The sequence below is a fragment of the Pipistrellus hanaki genome (genome assembly GCF_964339955.1).
Source record: "Pipistrellus hanaki genome assembly, chromosome: 5".
NCBI lineage: Eukaryota > Metazoa > Chordata > Mammalia > Chiroptera > Vespertilionidae > Pipistrellus > Pipistrellus hanaki.
The window spans coordinates 38,264,209-38,283,716 of record NC_140507.1 but is presented as its reverse complement, the minus strand read 5'-3'; the positions used below and the strand labels follow the sequence as shown (position 1 = coordinate 38,283,716).

At 38.2% G+C, this 19,508-nt stretch overlaps 1 protein-coding gene across 2 annotated transcripts in view; it reads right to left on the bottom strand.

The window, feature by feature from the left end:
* Positions 1-3,229: 3,229 nt before the first annotated feature.
* INTU (inturned planar cell polarity protein) overlaps positions 3,230-19,508 on the bottom strand; it is a 48,675-nt gene continuing 32,396 nt past the window's right edge. For both annotated transcript variants that reach the window (XM_084884593.1, XM_084884594.1), the window contains exons 9-16: positions 15,491-15,544; positions 13,968-14,030; positions 12,810-13,031; positions 11,471-11,944; positions 9,782-9,879; positions 9,228-9,417; positions 7,275-7,432; positions 3,230-6,049 (exon numbers count right to left, since the gene is read on the bottom strand). In XM_084884593.1, the coding sequence (XP_084740719.1) occupies positions 5,938-6,049; positions 7,275-7,432; positions 9,228-9,417; positions 9,782-9,879; positions 11,471-11,944; positions 12,810-13,031; positions 13,968-14,030; positions 15,491-15,544 (1,371 nt within the window). In that variant the 3' untranslated portion in view covers positions 3,230-5,937. The remainder of the gene's footprint in view (positions 6,050-7,274; positions 7,433-9,227; positions 9,418-9,781; positions 9,880-11,470; positions 11,945-12,809; positions 13,032-13,967; positions 14,031-15,490; positions 15,545-19,508) is intronic.

The following is a 19,508-nucleotide window of genomic DNA, read 5'->3' as shown; positions in this document are numbered from 1 at the left end:
GGCCCTCAGGGATGGAACCTGCAACCCCCTTAGGAGCCTTTGAGGGGAAATTGATCCTTGACCCCATGGTGTGCAGGCCAGTGCCCTAACCACTGAACTCACCTGTCAGGACCAAACATTTTTTTATTATAGGACCCTATTTTCTCTGTTAAAGATTAGGAGCCCCTACTGAAACCGGTTTGGCTCAGTGGATGGAGCATCGGCCTGCGGACTGAAGGGTCCCAGGTTCGATTCCAGTCAGGGGCATGTACCTTGGTTGCGGGCACATCCCCAGTGGGGAGTGTGCAGGAGGCAGCTGATCTATGATTCTCTCTCATCTATGTTTCTGACTCTCTATCCCTCTCTCTTCCACTCTGTAAAAAATCAATAAAATATATTTTTTTAAAAATTAGGAGCCCAGCCGAAACCGGTTTGGCTCAATGGATAGAGCATCGGATTGCGGACTGAAAGGTCCCGGGTTCGATTCCGGTCAATGGCATGTACATTGGTTGCGGGCTCATCCCCGGTAGGGGGTGTGCAAGAGGCAGCTGGTCGATGTTTCTCTCTCATCGACGTTTCTAACTCTCTCTCCCTCTCCCTTCCTCTCTGTAAAAATTCAATAAAATATATTTAAAAATAATAATAATACTCAACACAAATAATATTTAAAATATTTTTCAAAACAAAAAAATATGTAGTAAGAATAGCCTTATTTTATATTTTTGGAAAGCTCATGTCTGAAGGAAAAACAGCTGGATTTACATAACTGCTCTTCAGCCTGTGGCAGTAGCATACCTCATGTAGCTGCTAGACAAATGAGAGAATGATAGTGACATTGGCAGATATTGTCTTAGCTTTGTCTTAGTTTTGACCTCAATGGAGGCCCAGACATCTTGGTGACACCTACACTTCTTCCCTCCCACACTTTGAGAACTCCTCTGAGGCTGAGCAGATTCAGGTTTGACTTCTTTGGGCAAGAATACTCACTCACTACATATCTGCTTCTATTTACTTCCATCCCCCCCCCCTTTTTTAAAAATATATATTTTATTGATTTTTTACAGAGAGGAAGGGAGAGGGATAGAGAGCTAGAAACATCGATGAGAAACATCGACCAGCTGCCTCCTGCACATCCCCTGGGGATGTGCCCGCAACCAATGTACCTGCCCTTGACCGAAATCGAATCTGGGACCTTTCAGTCCACAGACCAACGCTCTACCATTGAGCCAAACCAGTTTCGGCCCACCTCCCTTTTAAAAAAAATCGTATATCCTAGAGATCCCTCTATTATAGATTCCTGATTCCTTTTGATAGCATGTTTGATAGATTCTCATACATGGAGACACTGTGTTATCATCTCTTACTTTGTAGGACCTGCAGCCTTGAAACTCACCCAGAAAACCCAAGATGAGTTATTGACAGTTTTGAACTTAATGTTCTAAGTTTTTCTTCATTATCTTAAGTGTGTTTTAACACTTTTCATGCTACTTGTCACTAGTAAAAAAACAAATATGTAGGCCAAAAGGATTCCAGAGTAGGAATCTATATATATAAAAAGGCTAACATGCCAAGTGTCCCCTTGGGTGTTGGATTGCTTGCTACGATGTGTGTTGACCACCACGGGGTGGTATGGGATGAAGGGAGGCCCCGGCTGGCAGCCAGCAGCTAGGGATGGGAGGCTTTGGACTGTAACTGGAAGGCCCCAATCGGCCCTGATCACCAGCCAGGCCTAGGGGCCCTACCCGTGCTTGAATTTCATGCACCGGGCCTCTAGTTTTGTTAATATTTTGATTACTTCACATAAAAAGCTGGCAAGTCCTACGGGTCTGTTGTTTCATGCTACTTTCCATAGCTACTCATTCAGCTCTTTAGTTTTTCAGTGCAAGACTCTATTTTACATGTTGTTGCCAGATTAATCTTTCTGAAAAAATTGGACAAGTCATTATTCATAGATTTAGATAAACTTCAAAGTCTTCTCATTACATTGACTTTGCGGGGGCCTGATCTGGCGGGATCTCCCTTTTCCGCGTCCCGCACAGAAAGAGAGATGAATGAACCGGTTCTAAGTGGAGGTGCCCAGGGATTGAGAAATATTAGAAATAAAGAGAGAAGACACAGAGATAGATTTCAAGCTGGGAGCTGGGAGGGCCGTTGACCTCCTCTGCTGGAGAGGCAGACTGACAACCTCCTGAGCCAGGCAGCACATCTATTTATACTCCAATCCAACAAGGGGTTTCACAGGAAAACAAGGAGCCACCCACTCCTTCCTCCCAAACACATTAGTCAGGAACTAAGAACATCTCCGCACTCCCAGGGCGGCAGTGCAACTGACATGATTCTGTCAATATCCCGGGCCCAGTCAGCAACAATCTAAAGAATATCCAGGTGTCTTCCCATTTGGCCCTCTACAGACTTTAAGATCCTTTGTGAAATCAAGAAATAAATGATTGGTGTCTTATTGCAGAACTCTGAAAGATGAGTTTCAATCTCTTTACAGGGAATTGGCAGCATTAACAAGCACCCTGGGAGAAATTTAAGGGATTGATTACCTGAATCTCACTCCAAGGTGCCAAGAGCAGTCAAAGGAAACATCTCTGGTGGCAGGGAACATGGGTATCTCGGAGGACAGAAAAGCCAATGCTCAGCTGCTCCCTGGGACAGTGCTCTCTTCCTTCCTTTTTTAGCTTACCCCTACATTTGACTCAATAGTGTTTATAACATACTAGAGCCCAGTGCACAAAAATTCATGCACTGGTGGGGGGTTTCCTCAGCCGAGCCTGCCCCCTCTCATATTCCAGGAGCCCTCAGGGGATATGCTACTATTGGCTTAGGCCCACTCCGAGGGTAGCAGGCCTAAGCCACAGTCTGGTCTTCCTCCGTGGGGGGCGACCCGTCTGATCAGGGGAAGGCACCACCCGCATCACCCTGCCGCCGCCACCGCTGGCCACCTGTCCTAGGCCTCGCAGCTGCCGCAGCTGCTGCCTGCCCTCAGCCCTTGGCAGAATGTCTGGTCCATCTGGTCTAATTAGCATATTACCCTTTTATTAGTATAGATTCCTTTATGATATCCTCAAGCTCGTTTATTTATGGTATTTATTCACTGATGAAAGACAGCAAACTTTAAAGTACTTAGAAATATGGCTTTTTTAAAAAAAAATTAAGAACTTTAGATCAACTCAACAGATAAGCTGAAAAAGTTTAACTTGCTGCATTGCATTTTATTCACTGACTTAGAGACTCAGTTCTGGTGATTTACATGTTAATATGGAAGTATAGTCTCATAGCCTTTGTGCTCCTCACTCCCATGAGGGTGGGGATTTTTATCCGTTTTTGCCCCCACTGCTGCATCCCCAGCATCCAGAGCAGTGCTTGGCATAGAGTAAAAATTCAATAAACATTTTTTAGACCAATGCATGAAAAGGCAACACAAACTCCAAACCATCTTTATTAAAAACTATCAATACAGTATAAAAATAGCTTCAATTATATAGAATATAGAAATATAGCTCTACAAAATTAAATTATTTTCACACAACTTAGTGTCTAAGTTTTAGTAACATTTAATAATATTAAAAATAAAACAGCCAATGTATAAATCCTATTCTCAAAAATGTTTAGTGCTGAATACTTTCCCTCAACTTCTTTCCAACATTTTGTCCAGTAGCAGGTACGATTTAGCTGATTCCTTGGTTTTCAACCAATAGATATTTGATAATAGTAGCAGCAGCAGCTAACACTTTTATAGTACATAGCATGTGCCAGCACTATTTAGAGGGAACTCACACACACAATTATTCACAATATTCTCAAGAATGCTCAAAGCAGACAAACCTACGTAGTTGGTTTCACAGGTTTCCCCATTTTAATTAGAAATATAAAAAAGAAGGCACTGCAAATTTTCTAGGCATCATCATTAAAATCCCTTGGCACAAATGAACTTTCCTTTGCTGAGTATAGTTCTCTAACCCCACAAAAATAAATCAATAATAGCTAAAGAAAAGGGAAGGAGGAAAGGCAGTAGACTCTAGAATGGAATTGTGGGGAGTTAAAAATACAGGCTGGGACAAAAGTAGGTTTATAGTTGTGAGTATGCAGAAAACAGCTTATTCTTATATTTGCCCCACCTTGTATATGAGAGTGATAAGACAGTACTTGATATTTTTTTAAATGGCAATTATATGATCTTTTGCATCAATAGACTTTGGTGAAAGGGCCTATTTGCAGGATGCTAACAAAACCCAATACCTCTGTGGCATCTGCACTGTCATTTTCTCCCCTTTATTTAATAAAGTGGCAGATAAGTATTATCCAGTAATCAAACTAATCTACTTTCAGATGTGACTTAGAACGTATTTGGAAAAATGGTATACTAAGTTTATTTGCAATGTATACTTTAATAGCCATTTAGAGATGAAAACCAAGATGATGTTTGAATTCATTTTTAAAAAGTGTAATCTAACCTACTAATATTATAACATGCAAATTAACCATCGCTCCACTACACAGCCACGCCCACCAGCCAATCAGAGTGAGTATGCAAGTTAACCCAACAAAGATGGCAGTTAATTTGCATACATGGAGGGAGGCCTGAGGACTGAAGACAGCATAAAAGGAAGAGGGAGAAAAATTGGAAAGCAAGGTGGCTGCAGCTGCTGGAGGATGCGGAGTGGGGCGGGGCGAGGTGCGGCTGCAGAGGCTGCAGCGGGAGGCAGCGAGGGTGGCAGGTGCAGCGGATCGGGTGGGTGGGGCACGCAGCAGTGGTGGCAGCGCACGTGGCCTCGGAGACAGTGGTGGTGGTGGCCGTGGTGAGGCAGGCGGGACAGGTGTGCCCCGCCCTGCCCCCCGGTGGCGGGAGGGAAGCCCACCAGAAGTCTTGCAGGAATATTCCTGCAACAGGTGCCTAGTATCTTTATAATGTGGACATTGCGGTATACATCTATAACATAGCAAATGATTTATCCTTAGTAAGATCTGTAGTTTGCTTTATCTTTTTGTTTCAGTTCTTGAGTGGTGTTCAATATGATTCTTTGATATCAGGAAAGCAGTTCAATAGACTAAAATTTTATTGAACAAAGAAAAAAAAAGTCTTCTATAATAAAACCCCAAGTTTTCAATCTGCTTGAAAATCTGAGGTGATAAGTAGCTGCATTTATTAATAATTCTCAGTATTAAAAGATCATAGTTGTTTTTTTTTTTGAAAATATCAAGAAACTTAAGACATTTAACAAATATGTGTAAACACAGTGCGTTAATACCCATGATACCTTAATGCCCTGAGCTCAGAGAACTACAAAGACTTGCTCATGGTTACAGCCCTAATGTTACAGGACTGGTCTCGTTCTCCCAATTTCCTGATTCATTCACCAGATTCAGTATCAGTCAGTCTTGAGATAAATACACAACGAACTGAGTAGTTTTTCAAGATAAATATTTCTATATTAATTTTATATAAAACACTTCACATTATTTCAAACTAGTTAATAAATTAATGTTATATACAAAAATGGAAATAAGTTAACAACTGCTTCTTCATATTTTGATCAAGTATCTTTTCAAAAGTCTCACAATAGCCAAAACCGGTTTGGCTCAGTGGACAGAGCGTCAGCCTGCAGACTGAAAGGTCCCAGGTTCGATTCCGGTCAAGGGCATGTACCTTGGTTGCAGTCACATCCCTAGTAGGGGGTGTGCAAGAGGCAGCTGATTGATGACTCTCTCTCATCGATGTTTCTTACTCTCTATCCCTCTCTGTAAAAAATCAATAAAATATATTAAATTTTAAAAAAAGTCTCAATACTAATTAAGATCTAGTGCATCAAATCCAACAACATAAGATCTCAATATTTAACATTATGTTCAGTGAAAAGGAACTAAACAGCATCTTCTGTGTATGCATTTCAGCAATCCTAAAACTGCTTAGTGCTTCTTATTGTGCAGTGTTGTTGTGTAGCAAGAACACAGTTACAAGGTCAATCCAAAGAACAACTTAAAAGCCATTTCAATGGCAATTTCTGTAACTGAGTCATGAAAACAGACATAAAGTTCTTGAATTTTGGGATGGAGAAAGAGTCTCCTGTAGAGAAAAAGAAAACATTTATTTTAGAAATTCAAATAACAAAGAAAAATAAAAACTTTCTATTCACTTCATTTTATTTTATTTATATTTTGTTTCTGAAAGTACCAGTAATAAAGTAAAACACTAATCCAAATCTATAGTATTATTTAAAAGTGCCTTAGGTAAATTATTTTTATTTTTCTACAGTGTAACAAGCCTATTTTACCAATATGTTTTACCATTTCCGTTTTTAAATATTAAATTTAGTCATTATTATTATGATAAAGCCAATGGTGATACCATCAATTAAGTACTATAATAATAGAAGAGTAATATGCTAATTAGACCAGACGTCCTTTCAGACATCCTTCCGGATAAAGCCAGGGCTGCGAGAGAAGCCCAAGTTCCTTCCAGGTGCCTGCTGGCTGCTGGAGGAAAGCCCAGGTCCCGGGTGCCAGAGGGGAGCTGGTGCCAGCAGCTGGGGGAAGGGGAGCCTGCTCTTGCATGAATGTCATGAATCAGCCCTCTAGTATATTCATAAATATATAGATCTATGAGCATAGTTCATATTTCTTCTGCTACCATGTTTCCCCGAAAAATAAGGCATCCTCTGAAAATAAGACCTAGCGCATGGAAAGATAAGACATCCCCTGAAAATAAGACCTAGCGCAACTTTGAGAGAAAAAATTAATATAAGACACTGTCTTATTTTTGGGGAAACAGGGTAGATGTAAGACTGCTAGATACAATGGGTATGACTTTATCTTTCTGTTTGCCACACCACCCACCTACCACCAGTTTGCCAAGCACAGCTCCATTTACTAAATCTATGCTAATAAAAGGGTATATTTTTATTGATTACAGAGAGGAAGAGAGAGAGAGAGAACCATCAATGATGAGAGAGACCCACTGATTGGCTGCTCCTGCACGCCCCCCACTGGGGATTGAGCTGCAACCCAGGCATGTACCCTGGGCGAGAATTGAACCGGGACTCTTCAGTCTACAGGTCGATGCTCTATCCACTGAGCCAAACTGGCCAGAGTAAGATATTTGTTTTTAATAAAAAAGATTTGGGAGGAATTTAAAAGAGATACTTAGCAAATAAGAAGTTCTAAAATAATATTAAAATATTATAGTTAGATTAAAAATTTCATGCCTACATCCTAAATCTTTATCTCCTTTACCATATTTCTTTCACTTTTCTAACATTTTACTTCACTTTCAAATACTTTTTTCCACTTACCCTACTACCCAATAAGCCATCACTGGTGGTGCTTTTCTCTGGTCAGTCCAGTTTTCAGGTGAGCATTCAAACAACACCCCATGTTCTTTCACAGGGTTTAGAGAAGACACCGAATTTGTAGACCCTGAATGATCTGCAGTGTTTAGTGCTTTCTTTTTCTGTAAATAAATAGGTATTATTAGCATTAACTGGTATTAATAGTGCTGATCCTAGCACTTAAGAGCCTGCAATAACATTCTTCTTAACTGCAGGAAAATTTCTACTCTTTCTCACAGGTTAAATACCATCTCCTATAAAAGACTTCACAGATAAAGTATCCCTTGACTTTTGCAGGGAGCATTTTGTTCATAGTCCTGTATTAGTATTTATGTTATTATTTTTAAAAATATATATTTTATTGATTTTGTACAGAGAGGAAGGGAGAGAGATAGAGAGTTAGAAACATCTATGAGAGAGTCATCGATTAGCTGCCTCTTGCACACCCCCTACTGGGGATATGCCCGCAACCAAGGTACATGCCCTTGACCGGAATCTAACCCGGGACCCTCCAGTCCCCAAGCCAACGCTCTATCCATTGAGCCAAACCAGTCTTGGCAGTATTTATGTTATATTATATTAGCAGCTTATAGGTCTTTCTTCCCCAGGACGGGATAAGCTCCTTTTCCAGGCAGAGGCAATATACTACTCATCTTTGTATTTTTTGTTGTTGTTGTTAATCTTCACCCATGGATATTTTTTCCTCATTTATTTATTTTTTTTAGAGAGAGGGGAAGAGAGGGAAGAGAAAAGAGAGAGGGGAAGAGTGAAACATCAGATAGAAGAGAGACACATCGATTGGCTGCCTCCCACATGCACTCTAACTGGGTGGGATTGAACTGCAACCCAGGTACATGTTCTTAACCGGTAATCAAACCCGAGATCCTTCAGCCCATGGGCCGAAGCTCTAACCACTGGCAACTGGCCAGGGCATCTTTGTAGTATTTTATTTATTTATTTTTTAATAATCCTCACCCAAGGATATTTTTCCACTGGTTTTTTGGGACAGTGGGAGAGAAAGGGAAAGACAGAGAGAAACATTGATGTGAGAGAAACACATCGATTGGTTGCCTCCTGCACATGCCCCGACCAGGGATTAGGCCAGGGAGGATTCTGCAACTGAGGTACATGCCCTTGAGTGGAACAGAACCCAGGACCCTTCAGTACGCAGACTGAAGCTCTATCCACTGAGCCTAACCAGCTAGAGCTGTAGTATTTTTTTTTAAGTTGTTGGTACATAGTAGGTACTTAATGAATATATTAATAATGAGATTATTGAATAGATTAGTAAATAAACAGATGGTTTTATAATATACTTAAAATATATTAAACTTAAAACAGATTTAGTATCTCTCTAAATTTTATAAATTTCCCATTCATAAAATCATTAGCAAAGCAATCAATTATGTGAACTATAAATATTTTTTTGTGAGGCTCAGGTCAAAATAGTGGAGTGATCCTTAGTTGTTCTTTCTCTCATAATCCTTATATAATCCATCAACAAACCCTTCTGGCTTACCCTCCAGAATACATCCAGAAGCCACTTTCTTGTTTTGAGAATTTCCATAGCTGGATATATTAATTAAGGAATGTTTTTTTGTTTGTTTGTTTTTATTTTTAAAATATATGTTATTGATTTTTAACAGAGAGAAAGGGAGAGAGATAGAGAGCTAGAAATGTCGATGAGAGAGAAACATCGACCAGCTGCCTCCTGCATACTCCCTACCGGGGATGTGCCCGCAACCAAGGTATTATACATGCCCTTGACCAGAATCGAACCTGGGACCCTTCTGTCCGCAGACCGACGCTCTACCACTGAGCCAAACCGGCCTCGGCTAATTAAGGAGTTTTTAGAGAGAATATTTAGAGAGATAGAAATTAAACTGGCATAAAGCTATATTTATAGCAGTGCTTTACCTCTTCCACCAAGGTCTGTTGAAAAGCTGCACGAATGGAGAGACAACACTGATGGAAATTCTTTATTAGCTGAGGGTGGATAGAGCCACTCAACTGAGCCACTTCTTCATGAGTAGGAGTAATAAAGATCCCTTGTACTGTTTCTAAAGCAACATAGTGGAAAAGTGTGTTCTCAGGCCCAGATGTCAATCTTGGGGGGGGGGGGGGGGAAGAAAAAGAAAAAAAAGAAAAAGATATTTAAGTGAATGTAAAAATATTGCTTTATTTTGAATTGTGTAGATTCCTAATAAGTATTTTCCTAATAAGTATATTCCTAACCAGTATCTACAATACTAATGCCCTGCTGCACGGATTTGTGCACATTGAAAGGAAATTAATTAGAAGGTGGCCAGTGGGGCAAGACTGGGCGAGACAGGCCAGACACACCCTGGAGCCAGCCTCTGCAGTCCCTCCCTGGACGGCCAGCACTGCTATGGACTTATACATTCTCATTGTAAAATATCATTGAAGTCAAGAGTTTAAGTGAAAAAGAATGTTATAAGGAAGTTTCTTACTTCAATGTGTTATATATTTCCAATTCTTTTTCTGAAAGTTCCTTTTTCAAGTTTCCCAAATGAAATGGATTTGGAAGAGTAGACTTCTTTTTAGTGACCTGAAAAATATAGTTCAGTAGATCAGTTTATGCCTGAGAATGGAATGAAACAGCAGAAATAATGTAAAATCTAAATACCCTTCTAAGAGAACTATTTACTATTTTGCAATGCTACCTTTATATATTGTCAATGCTAACTTGTGCCTCTTGGCTTATCCTTTGACCCAGATCCATGTCATAGGAGGAAATGAAAGTTCTCCCCAAAAACCTTCTACCACAGCCATTATGGAGCCTTTACCAAGCTTTGTTATAATTTGTATGTATGTGTATTTGTCTCCCTCTCCAAACCATACTCCTCAAAGGCAGTGGCTGTATGTTATTTATCATAGTATCTATCTCTTTTATGTAGCATAGCCCTGGACAGATAGGTGTTCAATCAACAGTTGTTGAATAGCTAAATCTTAGAAATTAGTTTTTTTTTTTGTTTTTTTGTTTTTTTTAGGATTTGTTAATGGCTTCTTATTTCTTTCCAAATAGTCTTAAACTTTATTTCTTACCAATTTCACTATCTATAATAAGTACAGTACTTATGTGAACACTTCCTAAACATATCCACTTAGGGCTCCAAGAGTGCTCTATTATTTGGAATTAGGAGATAAAAATCTATGACTATTTGTGCCATGACACACAGAGTCTCATTTTATTCCTGCCCCTTCTCAGACTCCTCCTTCGTCACTTCCATCCACTTGAATGACAACTTTCAAAAATGTTTCAAAAACCAACGCCATTCGAATAGGTAGGAAGCCTCCCAGGGTGATTATTTTCATAATCATTTAAATATAATATAGTATTTTCGTGGAAAAAATGCATAAAATATGATAAGCAGTCTGAAAAATGAACATTCTCTTAGCTTAATAGTCTCATTTTCAATTCTTGATATGGAGACCAGACCTTCACAGGTGCAGATTATTAAAAATTTATAAAAACACAGAACAAGACACACACATATTTTAAATTACTGATTTCCCCCCCTGAACATTTTATTGACTACTTAGTCTGATCACCCCCTAAATGCTCCATAACTAGGCTGTTCCTTATTAATATCATAAACAGAGAAAAGTGAGATGAACAGGGAAAGCAGGGTTAAAGTTTCCCTTCTTGTCAGTAGTGTCAAAGCAGATGTCCTGGATATTACTTATTATTTCCTATTCTTTTGGGTTCTAAATCATTGGTTTTCCAATAGTGACTAAAACATCCACCACTTCAAATGAAGAATGATCGGACATTTTAAAATTTCTATTAAAAAAAAAATCTTCCATCCTAGCCAGCATGGCTCAGAGGTTGAGTGTCTACCTATGAACCTGGAGGTCATGGTATGATTCCTGGTCAGGACACATGCCTGGGTTGCAGGCTCACTCCCCAGTGTGGGGCAGGCAGAAGGCAGCCGATCAATGGTTCTCTCATCATTGATGTTGCTCTCTCTCTGTCTCTCTCACTCTCTCTGTCTCTCTGTCTATCTCTCTCTCTGTCTCTCTCACTCTTCCTTTTTGAAATCAATAAAAATATATTTAAAAAATTCTATCCAGTTATAAAATAAGGACTAGAAAGACAGCTTAGCTCCCAGGATGTACACACTTGAACGCACACACACCTTAAGCATGGCCCCACTTTCTTCCAAGCCATCAGATTCTCTTTGCCTCCGTACTGCATCTGGTGTAGTGTGGGGACTCGGGCCAACACCTTCTCCACCTTCACAACCGCTGTCAGACCCTCCACTGCTTCGGGAAGGACTGGGCTTGCGTGTTTTTAAGGAATAGTCACCAAAAAGAGTTCTTCTGCAGGTTGGAGAAGTTGCTGCTTTGGAAATCCCTTGCAGCCTACTGAGGATAGGAGAGGTTGTCAGACAATCTAATTTTTCATGGGATCCAGCAAGGAACCAGTCAGCACAAGATAAGCAGGGGCTTGGAGAAGATGCCAGCCGTTCATTTATGCGGCAACCTACTCCTTCCAGCTGGTGAAGAACTGTTCTGACCTGATCCACATATATACAGTCTGGTCCAGGGTTCCCAATAGCTTTGGACGAGCAGCCTCCAGCTTCTAACAGTACACACAACATATAATGCCTCTGTAAGAAAAAAGGCCATTAGTACAGATTTAGCCACATGAAGATATTTATATGCAATACGCATGTATCCATTTATGAATACTGAAGACATGTAGGCATATGGCATAACCATGTGATGATTACTAAAAACTCCTCCCTCCACCTTTCCTTCTTAGATATGCTCGGTGCTTCTTGATCACCCTTGAAAACAAATCTTATAGTGCCTTATCCTGATATATCATCAGTCACTACCTTAGGCACATGGAATTCCCTAAGGCAGTTTTCTAAGAGCCTCAATTACTAGAAGTCCTTTCATTTATAATCACATATCTATTCTGATTCTATATTCTTTTTATGTTTCCCTCTATTTCCCAAAACAAATCAGAGGATAAAACCACTATAAAAATGAGAACAAAGCCAAGCCAGCATGGCTCAGTGGTTGAGCATCGACCTAAGAATCAGAAGTTCACAGTTTGATTCTGGGTCAGGGCACATGCCTGGTTGCGGGCTCGATCTCAGTGTGGGGTATGCAGAAGGCCGCTGATCAATGATCCTCTCTCATCATTGATGTTTCTTTCTATCTCTCTCTTTCCCTTCCTCTCTGAAATCAATAAAAATATATATTTTTTTAAAAATGGAAACAAAAGATCTCAAGAATCTGCTAAAATCTTATTCTGGGTTTCATTAATATTTCTCCATAGATACTAAATGGATGCTTAAAAAAAAGGAAGAAAGAAAAAAAAAAAGGAGTAAGGGGCAGTAACATTTTCTTGAATACTGATATTTGATATGTTCATAATTTTAAATGATCATATTTGTGTGTTTATTTATATAATAAATGGCAAAAACAAAACAAAAAATCAAGAAAGAAACCAAGGCAACTCACCCAGCCCACAATTAGCAAAAAATATCTCCCTTCAGGTTCCTGAAAGACTTCAGTGTTTGAATCTGTAGAAGGTTGGAGATGATGTCGAGGAAACACTTCTCTCCATATTATCAACTGACCAATTCTTTGTTTTGCTGCTAAAGGCAGTAGGCCATAGTGGCGACAATATACAGCAATATCAATAAGATCATCCTTAGGCAAATGACTGCATATCAAATAACCCTTGAATTTAACCACAAAGAACAAAAGTCAACCAGTGGTATGAAGCAATAATCCCCTAATACATTTCTACGAGTTTTATAGTTTTACAGGTACTTCTTCAGTTGGTTTAAAATATTCCAGTTTTAAGACAGAGTAAAAATAAGTCCCTCCACTCACTGAGGTCAACTAGAGATCAAATATTCATGATAACTTAAGTCTACAGCAGGTAGATGGTAGCACAAAACAAGATCATCTCTGAATAGAAGCCTGAATGGCAAAATCAGAACAGAACTGAATTCTGAGGATGGAAAGCAGAGAATGAGGAGTTGAAAACACTTAAAATCACTTGACACTTACTAAGTTTCTTTAAAAAAATACGTTATTTTTATTGTGGACACTATTACAGATGTTTCCATTCCTCCTCGACCCCCACCCACTTCTACTCAGCCTCCCTTTCCTCTGACCATCACTGCACTGTGTCTATGGGTTATGCATATATGTTCTTTGGTTAATCCTTTACCTTTATTCATCCAGTCCTGCCCCTGTCCCCCCTGACAGCTGTTAGTCTATTCTATGTATCCATGCCTCTGGATATTTAACTTTCTTTACATGGAAGTTAACTACTTAATGTAAAAAGATTCATTAAAAAGATGCACAGCGAGTCTGAAGATAAACAAGCATACTGCTGCAAAAGGAAATCCAGAGAGCATTCTCCCCTTTCTTACACACTTGGTTCTATGAGTATAGTTTCTTCTTTACTAATTTACAAATGCTTTAGAACACAATGAAACCAAAAATATTTAATGTCTAGGTACAAGTTTTATTTTAAGATCTTAATTTTAGGGTACCTACATTTAGAGGAAAAGAGATAGAAACATTTTTCATGTCTGTAAAAGTTTGAGAAAATTTAGGTCATATAGCAGTTGGACATTTATAAAGATTCAAGCTTCAGCTTACCTTGTAGAACAAAGAAGACCCTAAAATCGTATACAGCCGCCTCATGTCATAGTAATCCTCAGACTGGGGGCGAGAAAACCACAGTGGATTAAAAAAAAAAAAAAATCCTAGTTAAGCAATAACAGTTAAAACAACAATTACATTCTTTAGTAACTGAATGTTTTACAGTGCCTTTATTAGAAATAAATACACTAGGATATTAGGGTGAAAGATAGTGTGCAAAATAAGTATTTTGATTTAAAACAGTTTTATTTTTAATTCTTATAAGAAACTATTGATTAGAGAATCTAAAAATAAACATAAGATTTGTGACACCACGAGGGATTAAAATAAGGGTATCAAGACAAAAAGCATCTACCTACACATCATCTATGATATTTAATATTAACATATATTATTTTTGAAAGTACAAATTGGTATAACCTTTTTGGGGGCCACTGAGTAGTATGTAAAAAAAAAATTAAAAACATACACTTTTTAATAGAATTATTTGTAATATGCAAAAATTGGAATTGATTTTTTCTTTTAGCAATAGGGAATGGTTAACAAAATTACAATAGATATAGTCATAACACAGTTTCATACCAGAGCAGTCACAAAATGTTATAGAATATACTGTGCTGCAAAGAATGCAAGCTACAGAATAAAATACCACTATGATCTAGTTTTTGTTAAAACAGCACTCCTAATGGTACATGTGTTTATTTTCAGGCCCTACTCTGGATCCAGTGATTTCCCTTAGGAGTCATGGTTTCTTGTAGCAAGAAATATTACTTATGCACTATGGCCTGGGTGCTAGTGGTCTTTCTTACTGCTGGGGATGATCATGGACAGAACATACATACATACATACATACATACAGTATGTATGTATGTATGTATGTACATACATACATATTTTTTCCCTGGACAGAACTAGGAAACACACTTGTGGTTTTTTTTTAAGATTAAAAACCATATTTATACTTTCCCTGGACAGAACTAGGAAACACACTTGTGGTTTTTTTTTAAGATTAAAAACCATATTTATACTTTCAATATAAATCCAGATCTATAGGATTTTTACTTAATTTAATCAACATTACATGTATATCCTGTCTCACAAAGCCCAGTTCTTAATGATACCGATATGATTAATCTTTACATGTATGTCATGTACAAATATTTTTTTAGAAAATATTTTTATTGATTTCAGAGAGGAAGGAAGGGAGAGAGAAAGAGAGAAAGAAACATCAAGGATGAGAGAGAATCACTGATCAGCTGCCTCCTGCATGCCCCACACTGGGGATTGAGCCTGCAACCTGCGCATGTGCCCTGACCAGGAATTGAACCGGTTCATAGGTCGATGTTCAACTGAGTAGAAAATATTAAGGTGAGCAAAACAGACTTGCCCTTGTCAAAATAGAGACCTGATGTTATGTATTTCAAGAGTATTGCATGTCCACTTGCAATATTTTTAGAATGACTGATTTACAAAATGAGAAATCAACATTGTCTTTCCTAAAACTTACTGCTTCTCTTACCAGTTCTGCAAAATCTGCAGCCTCCAAGTCACTCAATGCTGTGTCTAATTCCATCTGTGTGGGGAGAAAAAAAGAGTAACACAGACAATTAACTCATAATTACTTTGAAATCATGGCCATATAAAAGTGTTTAATTACTTAAGGAATTGAATAAGTATCTTTCTCCTTTGAATTATTTAAGAACTGTCCCTCCCAACCTCCATGGTTCAGTGGTTGAGCATCAACTTGTAAACCGGGCGGTCACTGGTTCAATTCCCAGTCATGGAACATGCCTGGGTTGCAGGGTCCCCAGTAGGGGGTGTGTAGGAGGTAGCCAATTGATGATTCCCTCATTATTGATGTCTTTATATCTCTCTCCTTTTCCCTTCCTCTCTCTGAAATCAATAAAAACATGTTAAAAACAAACAACCACAACAGTCCCAAATAGAACATCTTGTTTTTAAGTTTTGCAATTACAAAAAAATTAATTTAACATATAGGCATTTTTCAATTAAATCACAACTGAAAACTAGGCTTCCCTCTGAATTCAATTTAAGATAATTTATGAGATTTAAAAATTGCTTTGTTTTAAGTTAGAAAAATTTTTAACATAATAAAATTCTTAAGAGGAAAAAATCAATCACAATGTAACTAATCTATTTTGAGCTGTTTTTATATTTTTCTGTTTCCCATATATTTCTCAACAGATGGATTCTTAGAAAATATCAACATTCTCTTCTGTCTCTCTCCCATCTATCTCTATAAAAACCTATGTGACTGATCAGTAGCTATGATACACAATGACCACCAAGGGGCAGATGTGTCGATTCGTAACTATGACATGCACTGACCACGCAAGAGCTGCAGGGACTTTGCAGCTGAGGTTCTCGAATAACATACCCCCAAAACAGAAAGAAGGGAGCCTGATTCTTGGGTGCATCACCTGAGAACTGCCCTCTCACAATCCGACACCCTTCAGGGGATGTTGGAGAGCTGGTTTCCGTCCTACCCCCCAGGCCAGAGGGACCCCACTCACTCCGCAGACAGCCCCGCCTCTGGGAGGCTGGCTCCAGGGCATGTCTGCCTCAGCTTGCCCTGTCCTACCCCACCGGCTACCTTCTAATTAAATTCCTTTCAATGTGCACAAATTCATGCACCAGGCCTCTACTGTTTTGTAAAGGACTGTTAGTAATTATTCATGGATTAAAACATGAAGGCAGGTGTCCTCTTGAAATCTGGCACAGCTTATCTACCCTACAGAGTTATTAGAAAAATCTTTTACTTAGGGTTTGGCTTTTGTTTCTATAGAAATTGCCTAAACTCCTTCATGCATTTCTTTTTCTCCCTAAAGCATTCACAACTTAAAAACAATAAACTTAGCAGTTTAATCTGTAATGCATATACACGAATTAAAAACTATTGGCAATGAAAATTTGTAGCATATATGCTATTTGTGAAAAACAATCCTCTAAAAAAAAAAAAAAAAAAAAAAAGTCCAAGACACTCTCTGCAGGACTGTTTCACAAACTGTGTCTTATTGAGTTGACAAAAGCTTTGGAAACATTAGTCATGCTTTCATTGCTTTTCACACAGTATGACTTATTACTCATTTGTGACCTACATTTTTCTTCATCTAGCAAATCTTCATGCTCTCATTTCTGCAGCTGGGAAAAACTACAGGACAAAAAGAAAGTTACCCACTTGCGATTTTTTATTTCAGAAACGTTACTGTTTAATGGGTTGCTGTTCCTGTTACAGAACTCAATATATAGGCTAATGTACCAGGTCATTATAATTGTTTCCTCATATTCCTTAAGAGAAAAGGTAAAGTTTCTTTTCTCTCAATTATTCCAGTGTACCTTAGGAAAAAATGATTTAAAAAAAACAAACAAAAAACACACACAGAAGATCTGACAAAAAAACAAAATAAGCAAAATTACAAACACCTAGGAAGAACACTGAAGTCCTCACTGCATACTAAACTGAGAGCAAGTTTTTTTCTAAGTTAAAATAACTTTACACCTAAATTTATTAGTTATAAGCAACTTCACATGCATATGTTTTCAACTATATATTTTTTAAACTGATTTCAGAGAGAAGAGGGGAGAGAGAGAATAACCTCTCTGTGAGAAAGAAACATTGATCAGCTACCTCCTGCATGCTTTCCGACTGGCAATTTAACCTGCTACCTGGGTTTGTGCCCTGACCATAAATCAAACCTGACACTTCTTGGTGTACAGGACGAAGCTCCAACCAGCTGAGTCATACTGGCCAGGGCTAGATTTTTTGACCACGGCATAAAAAATCCTTAATATTTTTCATTAGAAAATATATAGTCACTAAACACTACTATTTTTTAACACAGCAATTTCAAAGAGAAGTGCGTAAATTCTTTGAGTTTGCTGGTAATTTCAAGAGTTACTAGTTTTTAAAATTTTATATTTACTAGAGACCTTTAGATCACTTTATAGAACATGTCTACCTCCTTTCCCAGAAATTTTGTTCTTACTTTTCTTAACCAGACTACAAAATATAGAAAAAGTCTAAGCTATGTCCTCAGTGTTTCCTGTGTATTAATCTCGCCTACCCAACTGAACTGTGAGCTTCCAAAGGAGACTTTTCTGTATTCCCCAAAACACAACACAAATCTGAGTGCCTGGCACAATGAAGATGGGTCTCCAGACAGCAGTGTTAGACTTAACAAGGATAGAAGCAACTAAAGACAAGCAATTGGTATGACTTGAGGCCACAAATTAAAAAACATACACCATAATTCACAGAGTGAGATCTCAGTTCAATATTCCTTTAAGTTGAGATAAATAAAAACATACAGTCCTTTTGATAAATGTATGCTAAATTAAGAAAAAAATGGCAGGCTCACCAAGAAGCAAGTCCACCAAGAGGACCCAAATACACAAAATCAGAAACAAAAGAGGTGAAATAACAACAGACCCCACAGAAATACAAAGGATTGTTAAAAAATACTATGAACAACTCTATTCCAACAATCTAGACAATCTAGAGGAAATGGACATATTCCTTGAAAAATATATTCTTCCTAAACTCAATCAGGAAGAATCTAAAAATCTCAATAGGCCAATAACTATGGGAGAAATTGAAGGAGTCATCAGAAAGCTTCCATCAAACAAAATCCCAGGGCCAGATGGCTTCACAGGGGAATTTTACCAAACATTCAAGGAAGAACTAAAACCTCAGACTATTCCAAAAAATTCAAGAGGAAGGCACACTTCCAAGCTCATTCTATGAAGCCAGTATTACTCTAATACCCAAACCAGATAAAGACAACACAATAAAAGAGAATTACAGGCCAATATCCCTCATAAACATAGATGCCAAAATCCTCAACAAAATTTTAGCAAATCGGATCCAGCAGTACATCATGAAAGATCATACACCATGACCAAGTAGCATTTATCCCAGGGATGCAAGGATAGTACAATATCCACAAATGAATTAATGTGATACATCACATAAACAAATTGAGAGATAAAAATCACATAGTCATATCAATTGATGCAGAAAAAGCATTTGACAAAATCCAACACCCTTTCTTGATAAAAACTCTCAGCAAAGTGGGAATAGAGGGATCATACCTCAACATAATAAAAGCCTTCTATGACAAACCTACAGCAACATCATACTCATAGGCAAAAACTAAAACCATTTCACCTAAGAACAGGAATGAGATAGGGATGCCCACTTTCACCACTCCTGTTTGACACAGTTCTAGAAGTGCTAGCCATAGCAATTAGATAAGAGGAAATAAAAGTTATTCAAATTGGAAAAGACACAGAACTTCATTATTCACAGATGACATGAAACTGTACATAGAAAACCCTAAAGACTCCATAAAAAATTTATTAGACTTAAATGAATTCAGTAATGTAGCAGGATATAAAATTAACACCAAGAAATCTATGGCATTTTTACAAATCCAATAGTGAACTTACATAAAGAGAGACTAAAAAAACAATGCCATTTACCATTACACCAAAAAATTAAGATACCTAGGAATAAA